The following is a 16,982-nucleotide window of genomic DNA, read 5'->3' as shown; positions in this document are numbered from 1 at the left end:
ACATTTTTGCCGCAGTACCATCTTCCACCAGGGTGCATTTGGTGTCCTAACTCTCCCATTCTGAAACCTAAGCTCCTTCACAACGTATCCTTTATTTACCTCTTCACTAACTTGCTCAGCAGATTATTCCAAATATTTTCTCACCTTTACATGAAGAGTGCTTCACAATATATGTTTTATGATTTCTTTTTGCTCTCTTGAATCTGTGCTGTTTGCTCAAGTTCAAGTTCATTGTCATAGGCATATATACACAGGGTACAAATGCCATGAAAAAGTAGCTTTTTGCAGCAGCAGCACATTACATTACAAACATGACAGCATAAGTTAATATAGTATTTAATTTACATAAATTATACATATCTTACGCAACAAAATAAACTAAAATAAACATAATGACACTAGTGCAAGTTGAGAGAAAAAAAGAAATATAGTCTAAGTGTTATGGTTTTTCAGGTCGGTTCAAGAACCTGATGGCAATGAGGAAGAAGCTGCTGTTGAACCTTGAGGTGTGGGTCTTCAGGGTCCTGTACCTCCTGTTTGATGGCAGCATTGAAAAGAGGGTATGGCACATATGGCGGGAGTCCCTGATGACAGCTGTCGCTCCCTGAGACATCGCCTCTTGTAGATGTTCTCGATGGTGGGGAAAGCTGTACCCATGACGGAACTGGCTGAGCCCACTACTCTCTGTAGCCTCTTGCATTCCTGTACATTAGACTTTCCATACCAGGCCGTGATGCAACCAGTCAGAATACTTTCCACTGTACATCTGTAGAAGTTTGTCAGAATCTTAGACAGTGTGACAAATCTCCTTAAACTTCTTAGAAAGTAGAGATGCTGGCGCACCTTCTTCATGGTTCCATCTATGTGCTGAGTCCAGGAATAGGTCCTCTGAGATGTTGACACACAGGAACTTGAAGCTGCTCACCCTTTCCACCGCAGACCCTTCAATGAGGACTGGTGCTAGTTCACCTGACTTCCCCTTCCTAAAGTCTACGATCAGTTCTTCAGTTTTGCTGACGTTGAGTGCAGGGTTGTTGTTGTGACACCACTCAACCAGCTGACCTATCTCACTCCTGTACGTCTCCTCGTCACCATCCGTGATTCTGCCAACAACAGTGGTGCCATTGGCAAATATGGAGATGGCGTTGGAACTATGCTTAGCCACACAGTTGTACATATAGAGTATAGCAGAGGGCTAAGCACACAGCTCTGAGGTATGCCTGTGTTAATGGTCAGTGAGGAGGAGATGTGGTTTCCAATCCATACTCGCAGTCCTGATTTAACTCTGAAATAATATTCTGGGTTCAGCTTATCTATACTTACCTAAATGAGGCCATTTATGTTGCTGATCTCAGTTACAATTTATGCAGAAGTACAGCCATACTACTACATAAAATATTTCTGCATAAGTTCTGTATGATGTACAGGGACAATTCCTGTTCAATGTATGTGACAGTGCTCCACTGATATTTCCAGTGAATGATTAAGTAATTAATATTTAATAATTAAATAATCAATGATTAAAAAATAAAAACAAAACAAGCACCTTGGCCTGTTCCACATTACAATGAATACATTTCCTCAAATGAGCGTCACTCTGACTGGGCTAAGTGATATGGGCAGGAGGTCAACAGGCTCCCTTTCACAACTGATTTGATATAACAATAACACTGTTGATTCTTCTTAAGATAAGGGGAGTGTTGTTACTGAATATGGGTGTCTGTAGCATGGACCAACAGTAATCTGTTTCCCTGTAAGTGGGAAAAGTTCTGACACTGTAGCTTTAAGATGGCACATGTAGTCACATTGAAACCTTTGCAACTGAGGCAGCATGATGGCACTGTACAGGCATCAAATACAGGTTGAAATCTCTGGTGGTTGTTCTGTGCAATCACCATTCTTTCTAATCCCCATTGCCTCCCCCCCCCCCCCCCCCCCACCACCAATCCTCCACCACACTTCACCTCCCCCCTAATCATTCCTCTTCACCACCTTGGTTTCCAAGTAATGTTTATCGACATTTAGTGAAGCAAGTTAACAAATCCACTGTTTAACAATAGATTTTGTGTGATATTGGGAGAGGACAAGAGGGAAAGGAAATAGGTTACTATATTTCCACAATAAATCAATGTTATGACAATGTGACAAGCCATTGTTCCTCATGAAATGTTCCATTTACAACACCAGCAAGAGTTAAAAGATTGCTGACACTCACTGGAACAGAAAACAGAACACTGGGAGAACTCAGCAGGTCAGGCAGCATCTGTGGATGCAAAAGGTGTAAGTCGACGTTTTAGGTTGAGACCCTGCATCAGGACAGAGAGGGAAGTGGAAAGATTGCCAGCATCTAGCAGTATGTGGGGAGGGGAACCTCTGCTTCACTTGCCTGCACCTCTTCCAACCTGGTCTACTGTATCTGGTGCTCACGATGTGGCCTCCACTAGTGAAGCATTCAGAAGGTGGCCATTGTGTGCGTCACCTGCACTCTGTCTGGTTGCAAGTTATTTTAACTCTCCTTCCCATTCTCACACTGACCTGTCTGTCGTTGGCCTTCTCCTCTGCTATGGAGAGGCCAAACGCAAATTGGAAGAACAACACCTCATATTCTGATTTAGTAGCTTACAACACAATGGTATGAACAATGAATTCTCCACTTTGAGGCAATCCACACCCCCAGTGTTCTCCCACACACACTCACATATCCACATAATTTTCTCTTCCCTTTGTTCACCTTTCCTGTTTCCTCCCCCTCGCCCACCTGGTTCCACCCACCCACCCATCATCTCCACCCCATCTGGTTCCACCTATCACCCACCAGCCTCCATCCCATGCCAGCGCTTCTCCTTGTACAATCGTATACCGACGAGCCTGAGGGCACGTACCACCAGACTTAAGGACAGCTTCTACCCCACTGCAATAAGACTATTAAGCTGTTCCCTTATACGACGAGATGGACTCTGACCTCACAATCTACCTTGTTGTGACCTTGCACCTTATTGTCTACCCGCACTGCACTTTCTCTGCAGCTGTGACACTCTATACTGTTATTGTTTTTACCTGTACTACCTGAATGCACTCTGTACTAACTCAATGTAACTGCACTGTGTAATGAATTGACCTGTATGATCGGTTTTCAAGACAAGTTTTTCACTGTACCTCAGTACAAGTGACAAAAAATAAACCAATACCAATACCCTCTCAGTCCTGATGCGGGGTCTCCACCAAATGTTGACTTACACTTTTTGCCTCCACAGATGCTGCCTGACTGAGTTCTTACAGCGTTCTGCTTTTCTTGTTCCAGATTCCAGCACTCGCAGTCCCTTTTGTCTTCATTTGTCTGCTGACCCTCACTGGTTGGATTGATTTGGATTTGGTATTGGATGCCAGCCGGTGCTTCGGTGTAAATCAACAAACTCAGGTCAGAAGGAGGACGGGGGGAGGGGGGGGGATAAAAAACATGACCCACAGATCCAGAACTACTGCAGAAAGGGATACTTTGTTTCTGCAGAGGAAGCCACCCTTCTCACTGTTAAGTCAGTGAAATTATTCACATTATTACAAATCAGGGGTGCAAAAAGCATTCATTTACATCTACACATGCAGTAACTGGACGCAAGTGAGTCACTGCTGTCCAAACCAATTCCTGTGCACCTTTCAGCTCTGTGCTCACTGACTACTATTGCTGACAATGCATCAGATTCAAAATGATTATTTGCAAACCCTTAGTTACCATGGTACTTTTCAGAGAAGAGCAATGTCACTATCCTGGAAGATACTTATCTATCAGACAATTTCAGTATGCACATCGGCTGCCATTTTCTCATTTGCCTGTACATTCAGTGACCCTACAGCCTTCTGTAGAGAATTCCACATGTTCAACACATTCTGAGTGAAGAAATTTCTCCTGATCTCAGTCCTAAATGTCTTTCTCCATATCATGAGATGGTGACCCCTGGTTTTACAGAGGGTGAACATCCTCTCTGCATCCAGTCTGTTAAGACCTATCAGAATGAGATCCCATCTCATTCTTCTGAGCTCAAGTGAACCCAAGTGTGCAAAATCCTCCACATTTGGAAGGATAAAGAAATGAATGTCAACATCCTCCCGCAGGCTACATCCCCAGTACTGCCGCCTCAGATACTCTCATTGGTCTACATCAGTCAGACTCACAACATCAGACTCTGGGTATGGACGCACTATTCTGACCTCTGTTCTGGGAGGAGATTGTCAGGCAGAGAGAGGGAAAAGTTCAAGGACATGTTCAAAGCCTCCTTGAAGAAATGCAACAACTCCACTGCCTCCTCAGAAACTCTGTCCCAGGACCTTTCAAAGTGGAGAAGGAGCATTCGGGATGGGATTGTGAACCTTGAGCCCATGAGGACCTGAGTTATAGAGAGAGGTTGGGCAGGCTCAGACTTTATTCATTGGAGTGTAGGGGAGTGAGGGAAGACCTTATAGCAGTGTATAACATCAAGAGGTGCATAGACAGGGTGAATACACACAGTCTTTTTCCCAGGGTGAGGGGAAAGATTTAAAAGGGACCAGAGGGGCAACTTCTTCGTGCAGAGGGTGGTGTGTGTGTGTGTGTATATATATATATATATATATATATATATATATATATATATATATATATATATGTATGTATGTATGTATGTATGTATGTATATATATGTGTACACACACACACACACACACATATATATATATATATCTGTGTACACACATATATATATATATCTCTGTGTGTGTGTGTGTGTGTGTGTGTGTGTGTGTGTGTGTGTGTGTGTGTAGGATACAGGCCAAATGCAGGCAATTGGGACTAGCTTAGATGGGCCATCTTGCTTGGCACGGACAAGTTGGGCCAAAGGGCCTGTTTCCGTACTGCATTACTCTATGACTCTATGAACTGGGAACCCTGTGGAATGGGTGGAAGGATCAGACCACCTCAGAAACTATGCACACACCATTCCTGTCAAGCCCCATGTCCCCACCGATGGAAGAGTCTGCAGTCCCTACATTGGCCTCATCAGCCACCTCAGAACCCACAAACCAAAGTGGAAGCAAGTCATAAAAATAAAAAAACTGCAGATGCTGGAAATCTAAAATAAAAAAACAGAAAATGCTGGAAAAACTCAGCAGGTCAGGCAGCATCAGGGCAAGTTATCCTTGATCCAGAGCGACGCCAAAGAAGTACAGTTGTTTCAAAATATTATAGTTCCTACACTCAAATCCTCTTGCAGCGAGGGCCAACGTACCAACTGCCTTCTTGCTGCACTGTATGTTTGCCTTCAGTGATGCAACGATGCAGGTTTGGGCATTTTTGGGAAATTCCTCACACAATGCTGCCTTTCAGTCATCACTCAGCTCTGGGGGCGATGCATCTTCTCAACCGTACAATAGTTAGTTACTTCTTCCGCTGCTCTCAGTGTGGCAACATAAGGGAATATGGTGGTAAAGAAGGGCATATGACGTGCTTGCCTTCATCGGTTAGGGCATTGAGTATCAGGGTCAGGAAGTCATGTTGCAGCTGTATAAAACTTTGGTTAGGCCATCTTTGGAGTATTGTGTCCAGTTCTGGTCACCCCCATTACGGGAAGGATGGGGAGGATTTGGAGAGGGTGCAGAAGAAGTTTACCAGGATGTTCTCTGGATTAGAGGGTATGAGCTATGAGGAGAGGTTGGACAGACGGATTGTTTTCTCTGAGGGGAGACCTAACAGAAGTTTATAAAATTATGAGAGTGATAGACAGGGTAGATAAAATCTTTTTCCCCTGGGTAGAAATGTCAAATACTAGAGCGCATAGCTTTAAGGTGGGGGGGGGGGGAAAGTGTAAGGGAGATGTGCGGGTCTAGTTTTTTTTACACGGAGAGTGGTGGGTGCCTGGATCCTGCTGTCAGGGGAGGTGGTGGAAGCAGATACGATCGTGACATTTAAGAGGCATTTAGACAGGCAGATAAACCGACAGGGAATGGAGGGAGGTGGATCACGTGTAGGCAGAAGGGATTAGTTCAGTTTGGCATCATGGTCGGCACAGACACGGTGGGCCGAAGAGCCTGTTCCTGCGCCGTACTGTTCTACGTTTGTTTGTTACACTTTATCGCTGCTCGAAGTGTAAAAAGCAGCTGCGAGAGATTCCGCTGATGTCATCGCACAGGGAATCAATCCGTCCTCAATTACAACATCTCAGAAGGACCAACAACGAAAACAAAAAGGCAACAAAGTCCACGGCTCGTAAATTGAAGGGTTGGCATCATTGTAATCTAACCGCACTCAACTGCAGCCTCCCCCTCTCCACGCCAGCCCTCCTTCACCCACTGTTCCCAGTACGGGACCTCCCCAAACAGTCCCCTCCCTCGGCGCTGCCGCTTTTCCGGGAGTGTTGCTGGGGCAGGAGCCAATGATGTTCGGCGGATTGCGTTCAGTCCAGCCCAGCGACGAGAGAGAGAGAGAGAGAGAGAGAGAGGAGAGTCACACACACACGCACAGAGCGAAGCAGGCGGGCAAAGTTCCCGGTAACAGCAGGAGCGAGGGAGACATCGGGATGTGCAGGCTGGATTGTCGGAGCGTCTGACCGATCGAGTTCCAGGGGGAAAACACGACGTTTTGGGATCTGGGATCTGTTGACTGCGCACGGCTTGGAGCCGGAGTGGCGCCGTAAGGCTGGGGTTCCGCTGGGAGCCACTGCCCATCTCGCTCCGGGAACGGGGCACGCAAGCTGACTTCGGCTAGTGGATTTCCTTCCCTGTGATTTACTCCTTGTGGGGACAGTTACCGACAGCATGCTGAGCAGCGGTGGGATATACGCCGTGAAGAAGAGGAAGAAGCCCGTGCAAAAGAGGTAAGGGCGAGGGAAGCAGCGCCGGGCCGGGAGGAGGGGAGGGGTTCTGAACATTCGGTGGGGGGGGAAAAGTCTAACTCTTGTTTCTCCTCTCGAAATCGCCAGCCCCAAGCCGTCTCCCATCGATGGCGTGAAGTCGAACCCGTCCAAAAGGCACCGGGACCGTTTGAATTGCGAGTTGGATAAACTGACTAGCCTGCTGCCCTTCACCGAGGATGTCCGGGCTCGGCTCGACAAACTCTCCGTGCTGCGCCTCAGCGTCGGATACTTGAAAGCCAAGAGCTTCTTCAACGGTAAGAGAAGGAGATGGGTTATTTAAACAGAGCGCAGAGTCACGGAGGAACACACACTCACGCAGGCGGACACATAAAAGCACACACAGTCAGTGGGTGTACATAGACATTCAGGCGGGTACGTATCCACACCCAGTACAGACATAGCCCCGAGTGGGTAGGCTGGGTGCCGGGGCCGCTGTAGCTCAGCATCGCGTGTGCGCGCCTCACCCGCACGGGAGTGAGTCGCCGCCTTTCTCTCCTGCCCTAATTCGGCACAGACCCGGGATCAAACGCGCAGTTTTTATTTTTGGCAGGGGTTCCAGAATGTGCATGCCGCACGTTAGAGTGCACATTTTAACCCGACTGTGCTGCTCCGGGGAGAGTGGACACCATGTAGTCAGGGTTGTGTACCTTCTTTACGAAGGAGGGGATGTTCACCGTGTCCGCCCTGCGGACTGTTTATGTTTACGCGCGGGCTGGAGAACAAGTGTCGCCTGAGGAGCCACAGGTGAACGGGTTAACCTTTTAACCCTTCCAAAGTTTGGGCTATTTTTCCTATTTTTTGTGTGTGGGGGGGGGGGCGCTGAGCAGTCTCCCCCAAAAATAAAAATCTGTCTGATCTCCCCGCGGGTCTGTTTAAAACATTCTGTTGTGGTAGGAATTCAGTTGAATCTGTATGCGGGCGGTTAGACGGGTTTGTGTTGCGGGCGTTTCTGCCGGGTCTCTCAGTCAGAACGTGGAGTGACCCGGCGGGTTTTGTTGAGGCGTCTGACACGATGCTGTTACCGAGCCTTGGTTGGACTCTGACTTTTGTGTTTCCCACTCTTTTAATTCAAACTTGTGTTTCTTGGAAACCTCCCCCCCCCCCCCGTTCACTCTCCGTTATCTGTTTCCCCCCCCCCCCCCCCCCCCACTTCCTCGGGGTTAAATCAAATGTTGTTGTAGACCCGGGGCCGGATCGTGAGCGCATTCGCCCTCTGCGTGGATCCTCGCATCCGTTTGTGTATTTTAAACCAATGCAGGTTTAGCGTTAAATTACATGAAATAAAGTTGTTCGACAAAAGGTGATCAACTAGAACTTAAGTCTCTCTGGATGGAAGTCGGTACCTGCCCCCCTTCCCTCCCCCCCCCCCCCCGGTTTATTCAGGAGGCGTTTGGTGGCGGAGGAGGAGTCTGCTCCGTGTCACTTTGGGACGCAATGTGCGGCTGTAACCCGGCAAGTGTCGAGGCAGTGAATCGGAAGGGGGTGTGACCATAACTTTACCCTGTAACTGATTAACAGCAACGCGTGGCTGCCGCTTCCGTATCGTTGCAGCAGGGCAGGTTGCCATTGTCCTTCCGTGATCTCTCCGACAATGGGTAACTAATTAAAAAGGCTTCATGCTTCCTGTTTTCCCCCTCCCCTCTCCTTATCTGCGGGAAGAGTGGGTGGTTGGCCACATCCCTTGGGTTAAACAATCTCAGAGACCCGGATGCGGGGTATTGGAAGTCCCTCCTTCCCTCCCCAAATTGTATTGAGGTTTGATGTCTTTGCTAGTCCCCCAGAGGCCCCCTTTGATGGCTGGTGTCTGCCCACCAGAAGCCTGGGTGGTATTCAGTGGCTCTAATGAGCTTACCACGTTGTTTGAGTGTTAATTTCAACATTATCTCAGCCTGTTCCTCCCAGGTCTGTTAGGGTTTGCTGCATCATTACCTGTGGAGTTTGGTTCTGCTACAAGCCAGAGCCCACCTCTCCACTGGCTTTCTCTCACTGCCTCAGACTTTGTCAAAGTCGAGTTTATTGTCACATGCACAAGTACATGGGTGCAATGAAAAACATACTTGGAATTGGTTTATTATTGTCACATGTACAGTCAAAAACTTGTCTTGCATACCAATTGTACAGATCATTTCATTACTACAGTGCATTTGAGTCAGTACAAGGTAAAACAATAACAGAATGCAGAATAAAGTGTAACAGCTACAAGGAAGTGCAGTGCAGGAGGACAATAAGGTGCAAGGTCATAACAAGGTAGATTGTGAGGTCAAGAGTCCTTCTCATCGTACGAGGGAGCCATTGAATATAACAGTGGGATAGAAGCTGTCCTTGAGTCTGGTGGTATGTGCTTTCAGGCTTTTGAATCTTCTGCCTGATGGAAGGGGAGAAGAGAGAATGTTTGGGGTGGGAGGGGTCTTTGATTATGTTGGCTGCTTTACCGAGGCAGTTAGACAGAGTCCATGGGGGGGGAGGGCTGGTTTCTGTGATGTGCTGAGCTGTGTCCACAACTCTCTGCTATTTCTCGCAATCACGGGCAGAGCAGTTGCCATACCAAGTTGTGATGCATCCAGATAGGATGCTTTCTATGATGCATCGATAAAAATTGGTGAGGGTGATGGGGACATGTCAAATTTCTTTAGCCTCCTGAAGAAGCAGAGGTGCTAGTGAGCTTTCTTAGCCGTGGTGTCTATGTGATTTGACCAGGACAGGCTATTGGTGATGTTCACTCCTAGAAACTTGAGTCTCTCAACCCTCTTGACCTCAGCACTGTTGATGTAGACAGGAGCATGTACACCGCCCCCTTTCCTGAAGTCAATGACCAGCTCTTTTGTTTTGCTGACATTGAGGGAAAGGTTATTGTCATGACATCATGCCACTAAGCTCTCTATCTCCTTCCTGTACTCTGACTCATCGTTATTTGAGATATGGTGGTATCATCTGCAAACTTGTAGATGGAGTTAGAGAAGAATCTGGCCATGGGTCATGCGTATATAGGGAGTAGAGTAGGGGGCAGCAGTATCACAGGCACATAGCATCAGATGAGCAGCATTCTCAAGAAAAACATAAATTAAACATAAATTATACATAATTTGACAAAAAGAACACAATTAGAACAAAAAAACAGTGCATTGTAGTGCAAAGTGTTCACAGTGTTGCTTTACTGAGGTAGTAATTAGGGTTGTGTGGGTTGGCTAAAGAACCGAATGGTTGAAGGGAAGTAGCTGTTCTTGAACCTGGTGGTGTGGGACTTCAGGATTCTCTACCTCCTGCCTGGTTTGGATTCCTACATGGCCTGGTGACCAGTTGTAGAGGGTTGTTGGTGGAGACCATCTAGCACTGTCAAGTGGGTCTCAGTGTGTGACTGGATGAGTGAGGGGTTAAGTACACAATTTTCCATGTATACCATTTACTCTGTGGGCTTCACGCAAGCAAGAAATTTTATTGGTGTATCTGACAATAAACTAATCTGAATCTGAAAGAGGACAAACACACGAGAGGAATTCCTTATGGGGATCCTACTGGAAAGATTGTATTCTGAAGGCCAACCCAGTCACAGCGCCCTGCTCCACTGTTAGTATTTGTCACCAGTGTGGTGTTGAATTATGTTCGATGCTTTCTCACCATATCTCCTCATACCAGAGCAGCAGAACAAGGCTTGGCAGCAACGTCTCCCAGAGTTGAACATACTTGCGAGAAAATGTCAAATCTTGTGTGAGGGAAGAATGGCAAGGAAGGCAAGTTATCGAAAGGCTGTGAGCTGGAACAGTACTGCAAGCTGAAGGAGAGGGGAGGATGATTAATAAGAAGGGGAGACCTGATGGAAGTTTATAAAATTATGAGAGCCATAGATAACGTTAATATTCAAAATCTCTACGAGGGTAGAAATGTCATGTACTAGAGGACGTGCATTTAAGTGAGGTGGGAAAGCTTAAAGGAGATGTATAGGGCACAGAGTGGTGGGGGTATGTATCAGGCTGCCAGCGGTATTGGTGGAAGTAGATATGATAGTGGCGTTTAAGAGGCTATGCGGTAGACACATGAATATGCAGGGTTGGGCAGGGCGGGGGGGGGGGGGGGGGAATATGGATTAGGTGCAGGCAGAAGAGATTTAGCTTAATTTGGCATTGTCTGGTGCAGACATCGCGGGCTGAAGAGCCTGTTCCTATGCTGTATCATTCTATTAAACAGGGCCACTGGTTTCTCGACTAAATGATCAAATCTTGCTTTAACTGCATGCGTATCAATGTTGATTTGGCCTTTGTTTTCATTTTGAGAATTGTTCTGTGATTCTGTGATGGGAAAACAAAAGGATTTTCCCTGGATTTGGAAAAAATTTGAATCAGGCAACCACTGGCACTTGCAGAGAAGTCAGAGTATTATTTCTAAGGCTGTCCCGAGCAGCTTGGCAGTAACCTGAACTCTAGGGGTGAGCTGGCATGGGTGCAGTGACGTAAAGACAGGAGTTGGATGGCTTCCACCGGCAAAGGCAGTGCAGTCATTTTATTGGAAAAGCTTTGCATCTCATTTATTTCACAATGCAATAAATGCAGATATGCATCCCAGTGTAAATAATGGGAAAGGCTCCGTGATGGGGAGCAGCACTCGGTGTGAGCAGCCCTGCAGGTATCTCTGGAAGCTGGTTACCAGCATGATAGCTATGGACTCACAGTTATTAGTACCTGACAATCCTTTTATTGTCCATATGCAAACATTTGCAGGTGTGTCATCTTTGCAGATCCTAGGTATGTTTTTTTTTTGGCACATGATCTAGTTTATTTGCCTAAGCCCTGTATTAGTAACTGTTAAATACTAGGGTAAACATAACAGCTAAATGGTGTTTGAACCATTTAGGAGGCGATATAGATGCCTGACGTTAGAAAATAATGTCAGCTCAGAGCTTTGATTGGTACCGTGAACAGAACCTGTTTGAGGAATCGGTGGCAGACCATTCCGATTCCCTTTTAAGTCGCTAACGTGAGGCCTGCCATCTGTTGTCTCAGGGCGGTCTGAAAGAATCCACAGGACCATTTTGAAGAAGAGCAACCGAGCACTTTCAACTGTTCTGGCCAGTGGTTATCCTTCCATCATCACCTGAACAGATTATCTGACAATGACCACATTTCAGTATTTCAGACTTGCCGTACACAAAATAGCTGCTTCAATTCCTAAATTGCATTAATGACTGCACTATTTTTAAAAAAATTTTTTTCCTATAACGTATTTACAGCAAAGACATCCTGTTATAGGAAAGATGTTATTAAACTAGAAAGAGTGCTGAAAAGATTTATCAGGATGTTGCCTGGCCTTGGGGGGCCTGAGTTACAAGGAGAGGTTGCATCGGCTAGGACTCTGTTCTCTGGAATGTGGGAGATTGAGGGGTGACCTGATAGAAGTACATAAGATCATGAGGGGCATAGACAGGTTGAAAGCACATATGTAGCAGTTAGTGTAATGCTATTACAGCGCCAGTGACCTGGGTTCAAGTCCAGCCACTATCTGCAAGGAGTTTGTACGTTCTCCCCGTGTCTGTGTGGGTTTCCTCCGGGTGTCCCGGTTTCCTCCCACATTCCAAAGACGTACGGGTCAGGAAGTTGTGGGCATGCTATGTTGGTGCCGGAAGCGTGGTGACGCTTGCGGGCTGCCCCCAAAACACTCTACGCAGAAAGATTGATTTCACTGTGTGTTTTGATGTACATGTGACTAATAAAGATATTTTGTACCTTATATATCTTAAGATCAGAGACGAGAGATTTAAAAGGGACATCAGGGGGAGTTTCCCACAAAGGGCAGTACGTATTTGGAATGAGCTGCCAGAAACAGTGGTTGAGGCAGGCACGTTAGCAACGTTTAAAAACCCTCTAGGTAATTACATGGATAGGAGAGGTTTAGAGGGCTATGGACCAAACGCGGGTAGATGGGACTAGCTCGCTTGGCAACACAGTCGGCATGGACGAGTTAGGGTGAAGGGCCTATTTCCATGCTGTATGACTCTAGGTGCTTTGAGAGATTCTGCAGAGATGAAAATAACTCTGCAGGTTGAAGTCTTTAAAAGCAGATGGACCAGAGAGTTGGATTAAATTGTTTTTTTTATTGTCACATATATCGAGGTACAGTGAAAAACTTTGTTTTGCATGCCATCCATACAGATCATCCGTGACATCACATCAGTGCATTGAGGTAGGACAAGAGCAATAAGAGAGTGCATAATAGTGTTACAATTACTGAGAAAGTGCAGTGCAGGCAGACCATAAGGTGCAAGGACATGTCGAGGTAGATTGTGAGGTCAAGAATCCATCTTATTGTACAAGAGGACTGTTCAATAGTCTTATAACAGTGGGATAGAAGCTGCCCTTGAGCCTGATGATACATGCTTTCAGGCTTTTGTATCTTCTGCCTGATGGAAGGTGGAAGAGAAGCGAATGCCCAGGGTGGGCGGGGTCTTTGATTATGTTGGGTGCTTTGCTGAGGCAGCGAGAGGTGTAGACGGAGTCCATGGAGGGGAGGCTGGTTTCCGTGATGAGCTGAGCTGTGTCCACAGCTTTCTGCAGTTTCTTGTGGTCTTTCTTGTAAAGCAGTTGCCACACTAAGCCATGATGCATCCAGATAGGATGCTTTCTATGGTGTATCTATAAAAAATTGGTGAGGTTCAAAGGGGACATGCTGAATTTCTTTACCCTGAGTAGTTGGATTACTCTGCTGAATGTGGTGGCAAACAGCCAGGACTAGAGAACAACCTTAATGCTAAGGAAATTAAGCAAGTCCAAACAGACCATATTCTTTGGGGAAAATAATGTTTTCCTCATGTCATTTCTCTTTAAGAGGTGATGTCCTGATGTGGTTACTTCCTGTCCTCTTATCTTCATGACATGTCTTTGTTACCATTTGCAAGGACTCAACAATGCAGGTCATGTTGAAATTCTAAGTGCATCAGTTATACATGTTGTCATGATTATGAAATTACATACACGTTGTTGCTTGCAAACAATAAACCAAACTTCATGAAGAGGTTTGCATTCAAAGATAAAAATTTTGTGGCTCATTATGGGGACAGGAAGATTTGGTGAACTGCAATGGCAGTTGTTGCACTGATTTGCACAGGATACTTCGGGAACTTTGGGAATACATTGGCAATGTGCTCCCAACTTTAGCACAAATTGATATAACAGAGAAGTTCTCCCAGGTATCTCAGCATATTTCTCCCTCAGTCAACATCCCAAAGCTATTTTTATCAGGTTGTTAACACACTGCTGTTTGTGGGAGTTTGGTATGTGAAAACTGGCTCTCTCTTTTCTTACATTAGGACAGTGACTATACTTAAACACTTCATTGGCATTTGGAGACACTGTATAAAGGCAAAGGTTTCTTATTTTGGTGGACGTGGTAGTCAGTTTATGCAGATATGTATCTAAAACCATTTTATACGGGTGCAATTTAGTCAACATAGTGACTAAATAGAAACACAAAATAGTTTGGGTCTGTATTCCTTGGAGTTTAAAGAATGAGGGGTGACCTTATTCAAACATCTAAGATCCTAAGGGTGGTGGGGTGGGGGGGGAGGGTTTGACAGGGTAGATGTTGGAATGTTTTCACTAGTGGGAGATTCTCAAACAAGGGAACGTAACTACAAGACAAGATAAGATGCTGGTCAAAACAGGCATGCAGAAATTTCTTCTTGCAGAGGGTGGTGAACCTCTGGAATTCTCTGGCCTGGCGGGTGGTGGAAGCTGGATTATTAGAAGCATTTTAAGTGGACATGGATAAATATTTGATAGATGGAAGAATAGAGGGGTATGAAGAAATGGCGCAGAAGAGGAGTTGAGGCCAGCATGGATCAGCCATGATCATATTGAGTGGTGGGGCAGGCTTGAAGAGCCTAAAGGCCTACTCGTGCTCCTATTTAGTTGTTCTTGTATATCCATTTGTACTCCAGTGTCGTAATTATCTCTGTGTTTCACGTGATAGTTTAAATCAGTGAAGCTGACTTTCCAAACTGGAGAAACCAAGGAGTGCAGATGCTGGAATCTAGATGAAAAACATGATGATGCTGGAGGAACTCAGCAGGCCAGGCGGCATCTGTGGAGAAAAGCAGGTGGTCAACGTTTTGGGTCATGGCCCTTCTTCAGGACACCAAACTGCTTTCTTTTTTAATAAAAGTCATTAACACTCATTAACTAGACATGGAATTTTAAACATTACATTTTAACTCAACAACAAATGTGGATAGGATGTTAGATTTTATCTTGGTTATTTACATTTCACTAAATGTGTGGGGTGTGGTACAGGGTAAAGGCAGCAGGACTCATCCTGAAAAAAGGAAGCAGCAAAGCCTAGCTGAGAGCAAACTGTTCGGTGTTACTTGCCTGCTGCTTGTAGCCTCTTTATGCTGAGATGGTGTTGAGTTCACTAGTGTGCTGATGTTTTTACAAGGTCAGGTGCTGCTGCCTTTACTCAATCACCATAAATGGGCGATTGGGTACTGTTTGGTTTCTTCTCCACCTGAGTCAGAGAAGGGGGGAGGTGGTGGAACAAGAACAGAGGTTCTGATATCCTGATGTTCAGAGGCCCCAGACTCAGTTCCAACTTTATGCTGTGTTTGTTCCTTGTTTGGGGGGTATATTTATCGATTTGACTCCCTCCATCATCACAGGCAAAAAGCCCTTTCGACCTTGGGAAGGTCTTGTGGCTGAGCCTAGTCCTATCCTCTCCCAACTTCCAAACTTGTTTCTTGCAAGTAACAAATAACGTTTAGTCCAAGCAAATCACCTGCTGGCTTTATGAGTGAACTCAAGATATGCGATGGGTTGATCCTGAATTCCACTCTTTGTACTGTTCCATTCATTCTCCCTGGAGATCCTGGCTACTGGGGGTTTCTTTCAGGTACTTTGTAAATCTAATTGGATTCCAAGCCTGTGGCACACATGCTGGAGAAATTCCATAGGACTTCAACTTTGGACTCGAGATGGGCTGCAGCGAGCTTTAAAATTGGAGGGGAAACTAGACCTGGTCCACATTTGGTGATGGATTGGCCAGGGAACTACTTCTGAGGCCCTCCCACGTAGTACTGTTTACTGTGGATTTGGTATCTGTGGGGATTTCCATTCTGGTACTTCCCAACTGCTTCCCGCGCCCCCCCCCCCCAACTTTGCCTGAAAGTGTCAAGATCTTGCTGGCTTTCTGGGGAATGAAAATGCACATCATTCAGGTGGCTATTCCCAAAGAAGAAACTGTGAACACCAGCAATCCATATGAGCAAGCTCACTGTGTGTTTCGATGTATATGTGACTAATAAAGATATCTTAAAACATGGATGCCCACTGTGTGTTGCCACCAGCTGACCTGTCCAAACCTTTTCAAACAGGAAGCATAGCTGTGGTAGTTTTTTTTGGAATTAGACTGCCTGCCTGTAACATTCGGATCTTGCCTGAACTGATGCCTGACGTAGGTTCCCAGTCCTTTCTCAGATTTTTCAGTCTGCACTTGCATCGAGATGCAGACAAGAGGTGGGGCGAAAATCTGTTAAAAGGTTAAAAGGTCCAGGCCCAGTACTTGTACTGAGTTAATGATATTAATTGGACAAGGTCAGAGATCAAAATGCAGCCAAGGTGCATTCCTTATAGCTTTAACATTGTGGTAGCTTTGTCATGAACTTGATGTTGTTGGGTGCACTGCAAATGCATACCTCGTTGCTGTATAAGTTGTTGTTCCATTTGTTCCATGACTCATGACTAAAGAGCTCTGAAGTCTGTTGGATCTGCATTCAGCTGTCACTTTTTTTCCCTTTGGTGTCTTTTTTTTTGCGCTCTCTCTGTTTATTTTGAGTTTCCAGTTCATTGCCTGTGCTCAATTGAAATGTAGAAAAGGAGGCTGGAATTATGCCATGGTCAGATGGTGGAGATTTCAGGCACTTGACTGTGGTCATTTTACTGTGGAGCAGACACAACTTCAGCTGATTAGTTATGGTGCCCAATTTGTGGACCCCTGCCTTAGATTTCTGGTTTACGACACCCCTGAAAATTACCTGTCACAATATTAGTATTCCCGGTGGAACAAGCTTACTCATAACTCACCTACGTGGACTTGCAATATACCAGCAGAGCATTATCAGTT

At 45.8% G+C, this 16,982-nt stretch overlaps 1 protein-coding gene across 2 annotated transcripts in view; it reads left to right on the top strand.

Moving 5' to 3' along the window:
* The first annotated feature begins 6,424 nt into the window (after positions 1 to 6,424).
* The window catches only part of ahr2 (aryl hydrocarbon receptor 2), a 167,740-nt gene continuing 157,182 nt past the window's right edge, over positions 6,425 to 16,982 (top strand). Inside the window, exons 1-2 of one of the 2 annotated variants that reach the window (XM_052011647.1) lie at positions 6,425 to 6,842; positions 6,948 to 7,135. In XM_052011647.1, coding sequence (XP_051867607.1) covers positions 6,784 to 6,842; positions 6,948 to 7,135 — 247 coding nt within the window. In that variant the 5' untranslated portion in view covers positions 6,425 to 6,783. The remainder of the gene's footprint in view (positions 6,843 to 6,947; positions 7,136 to 16,982) is intronic. The other variant, XM_052011657.1, reaches the window with a different exon arrangement.

The sequence above is a fragment of the Pristis pectinata genome, chromosome 1 (genome assembly GCF_009764475.1).
Source record: "Pristis pectinata isolate sPriPec2 chromosome 1, sPriPec2.1.pri, whole genome shotgun sequence".
In the NCBI taxonomy this organism is placed as follows: domain Eukaryota; kingdom Metazoa; phylum Chordata; class Chondrichthyes; order Rhinopristiformes; family Pristidae; genus Pristis; species Pristis pectinata.
The sequence above is the reverse complement of the archived record's forward strand: the minus strand, read 5'-3'. Positions and strand labels throughout refer to the sequence as shown.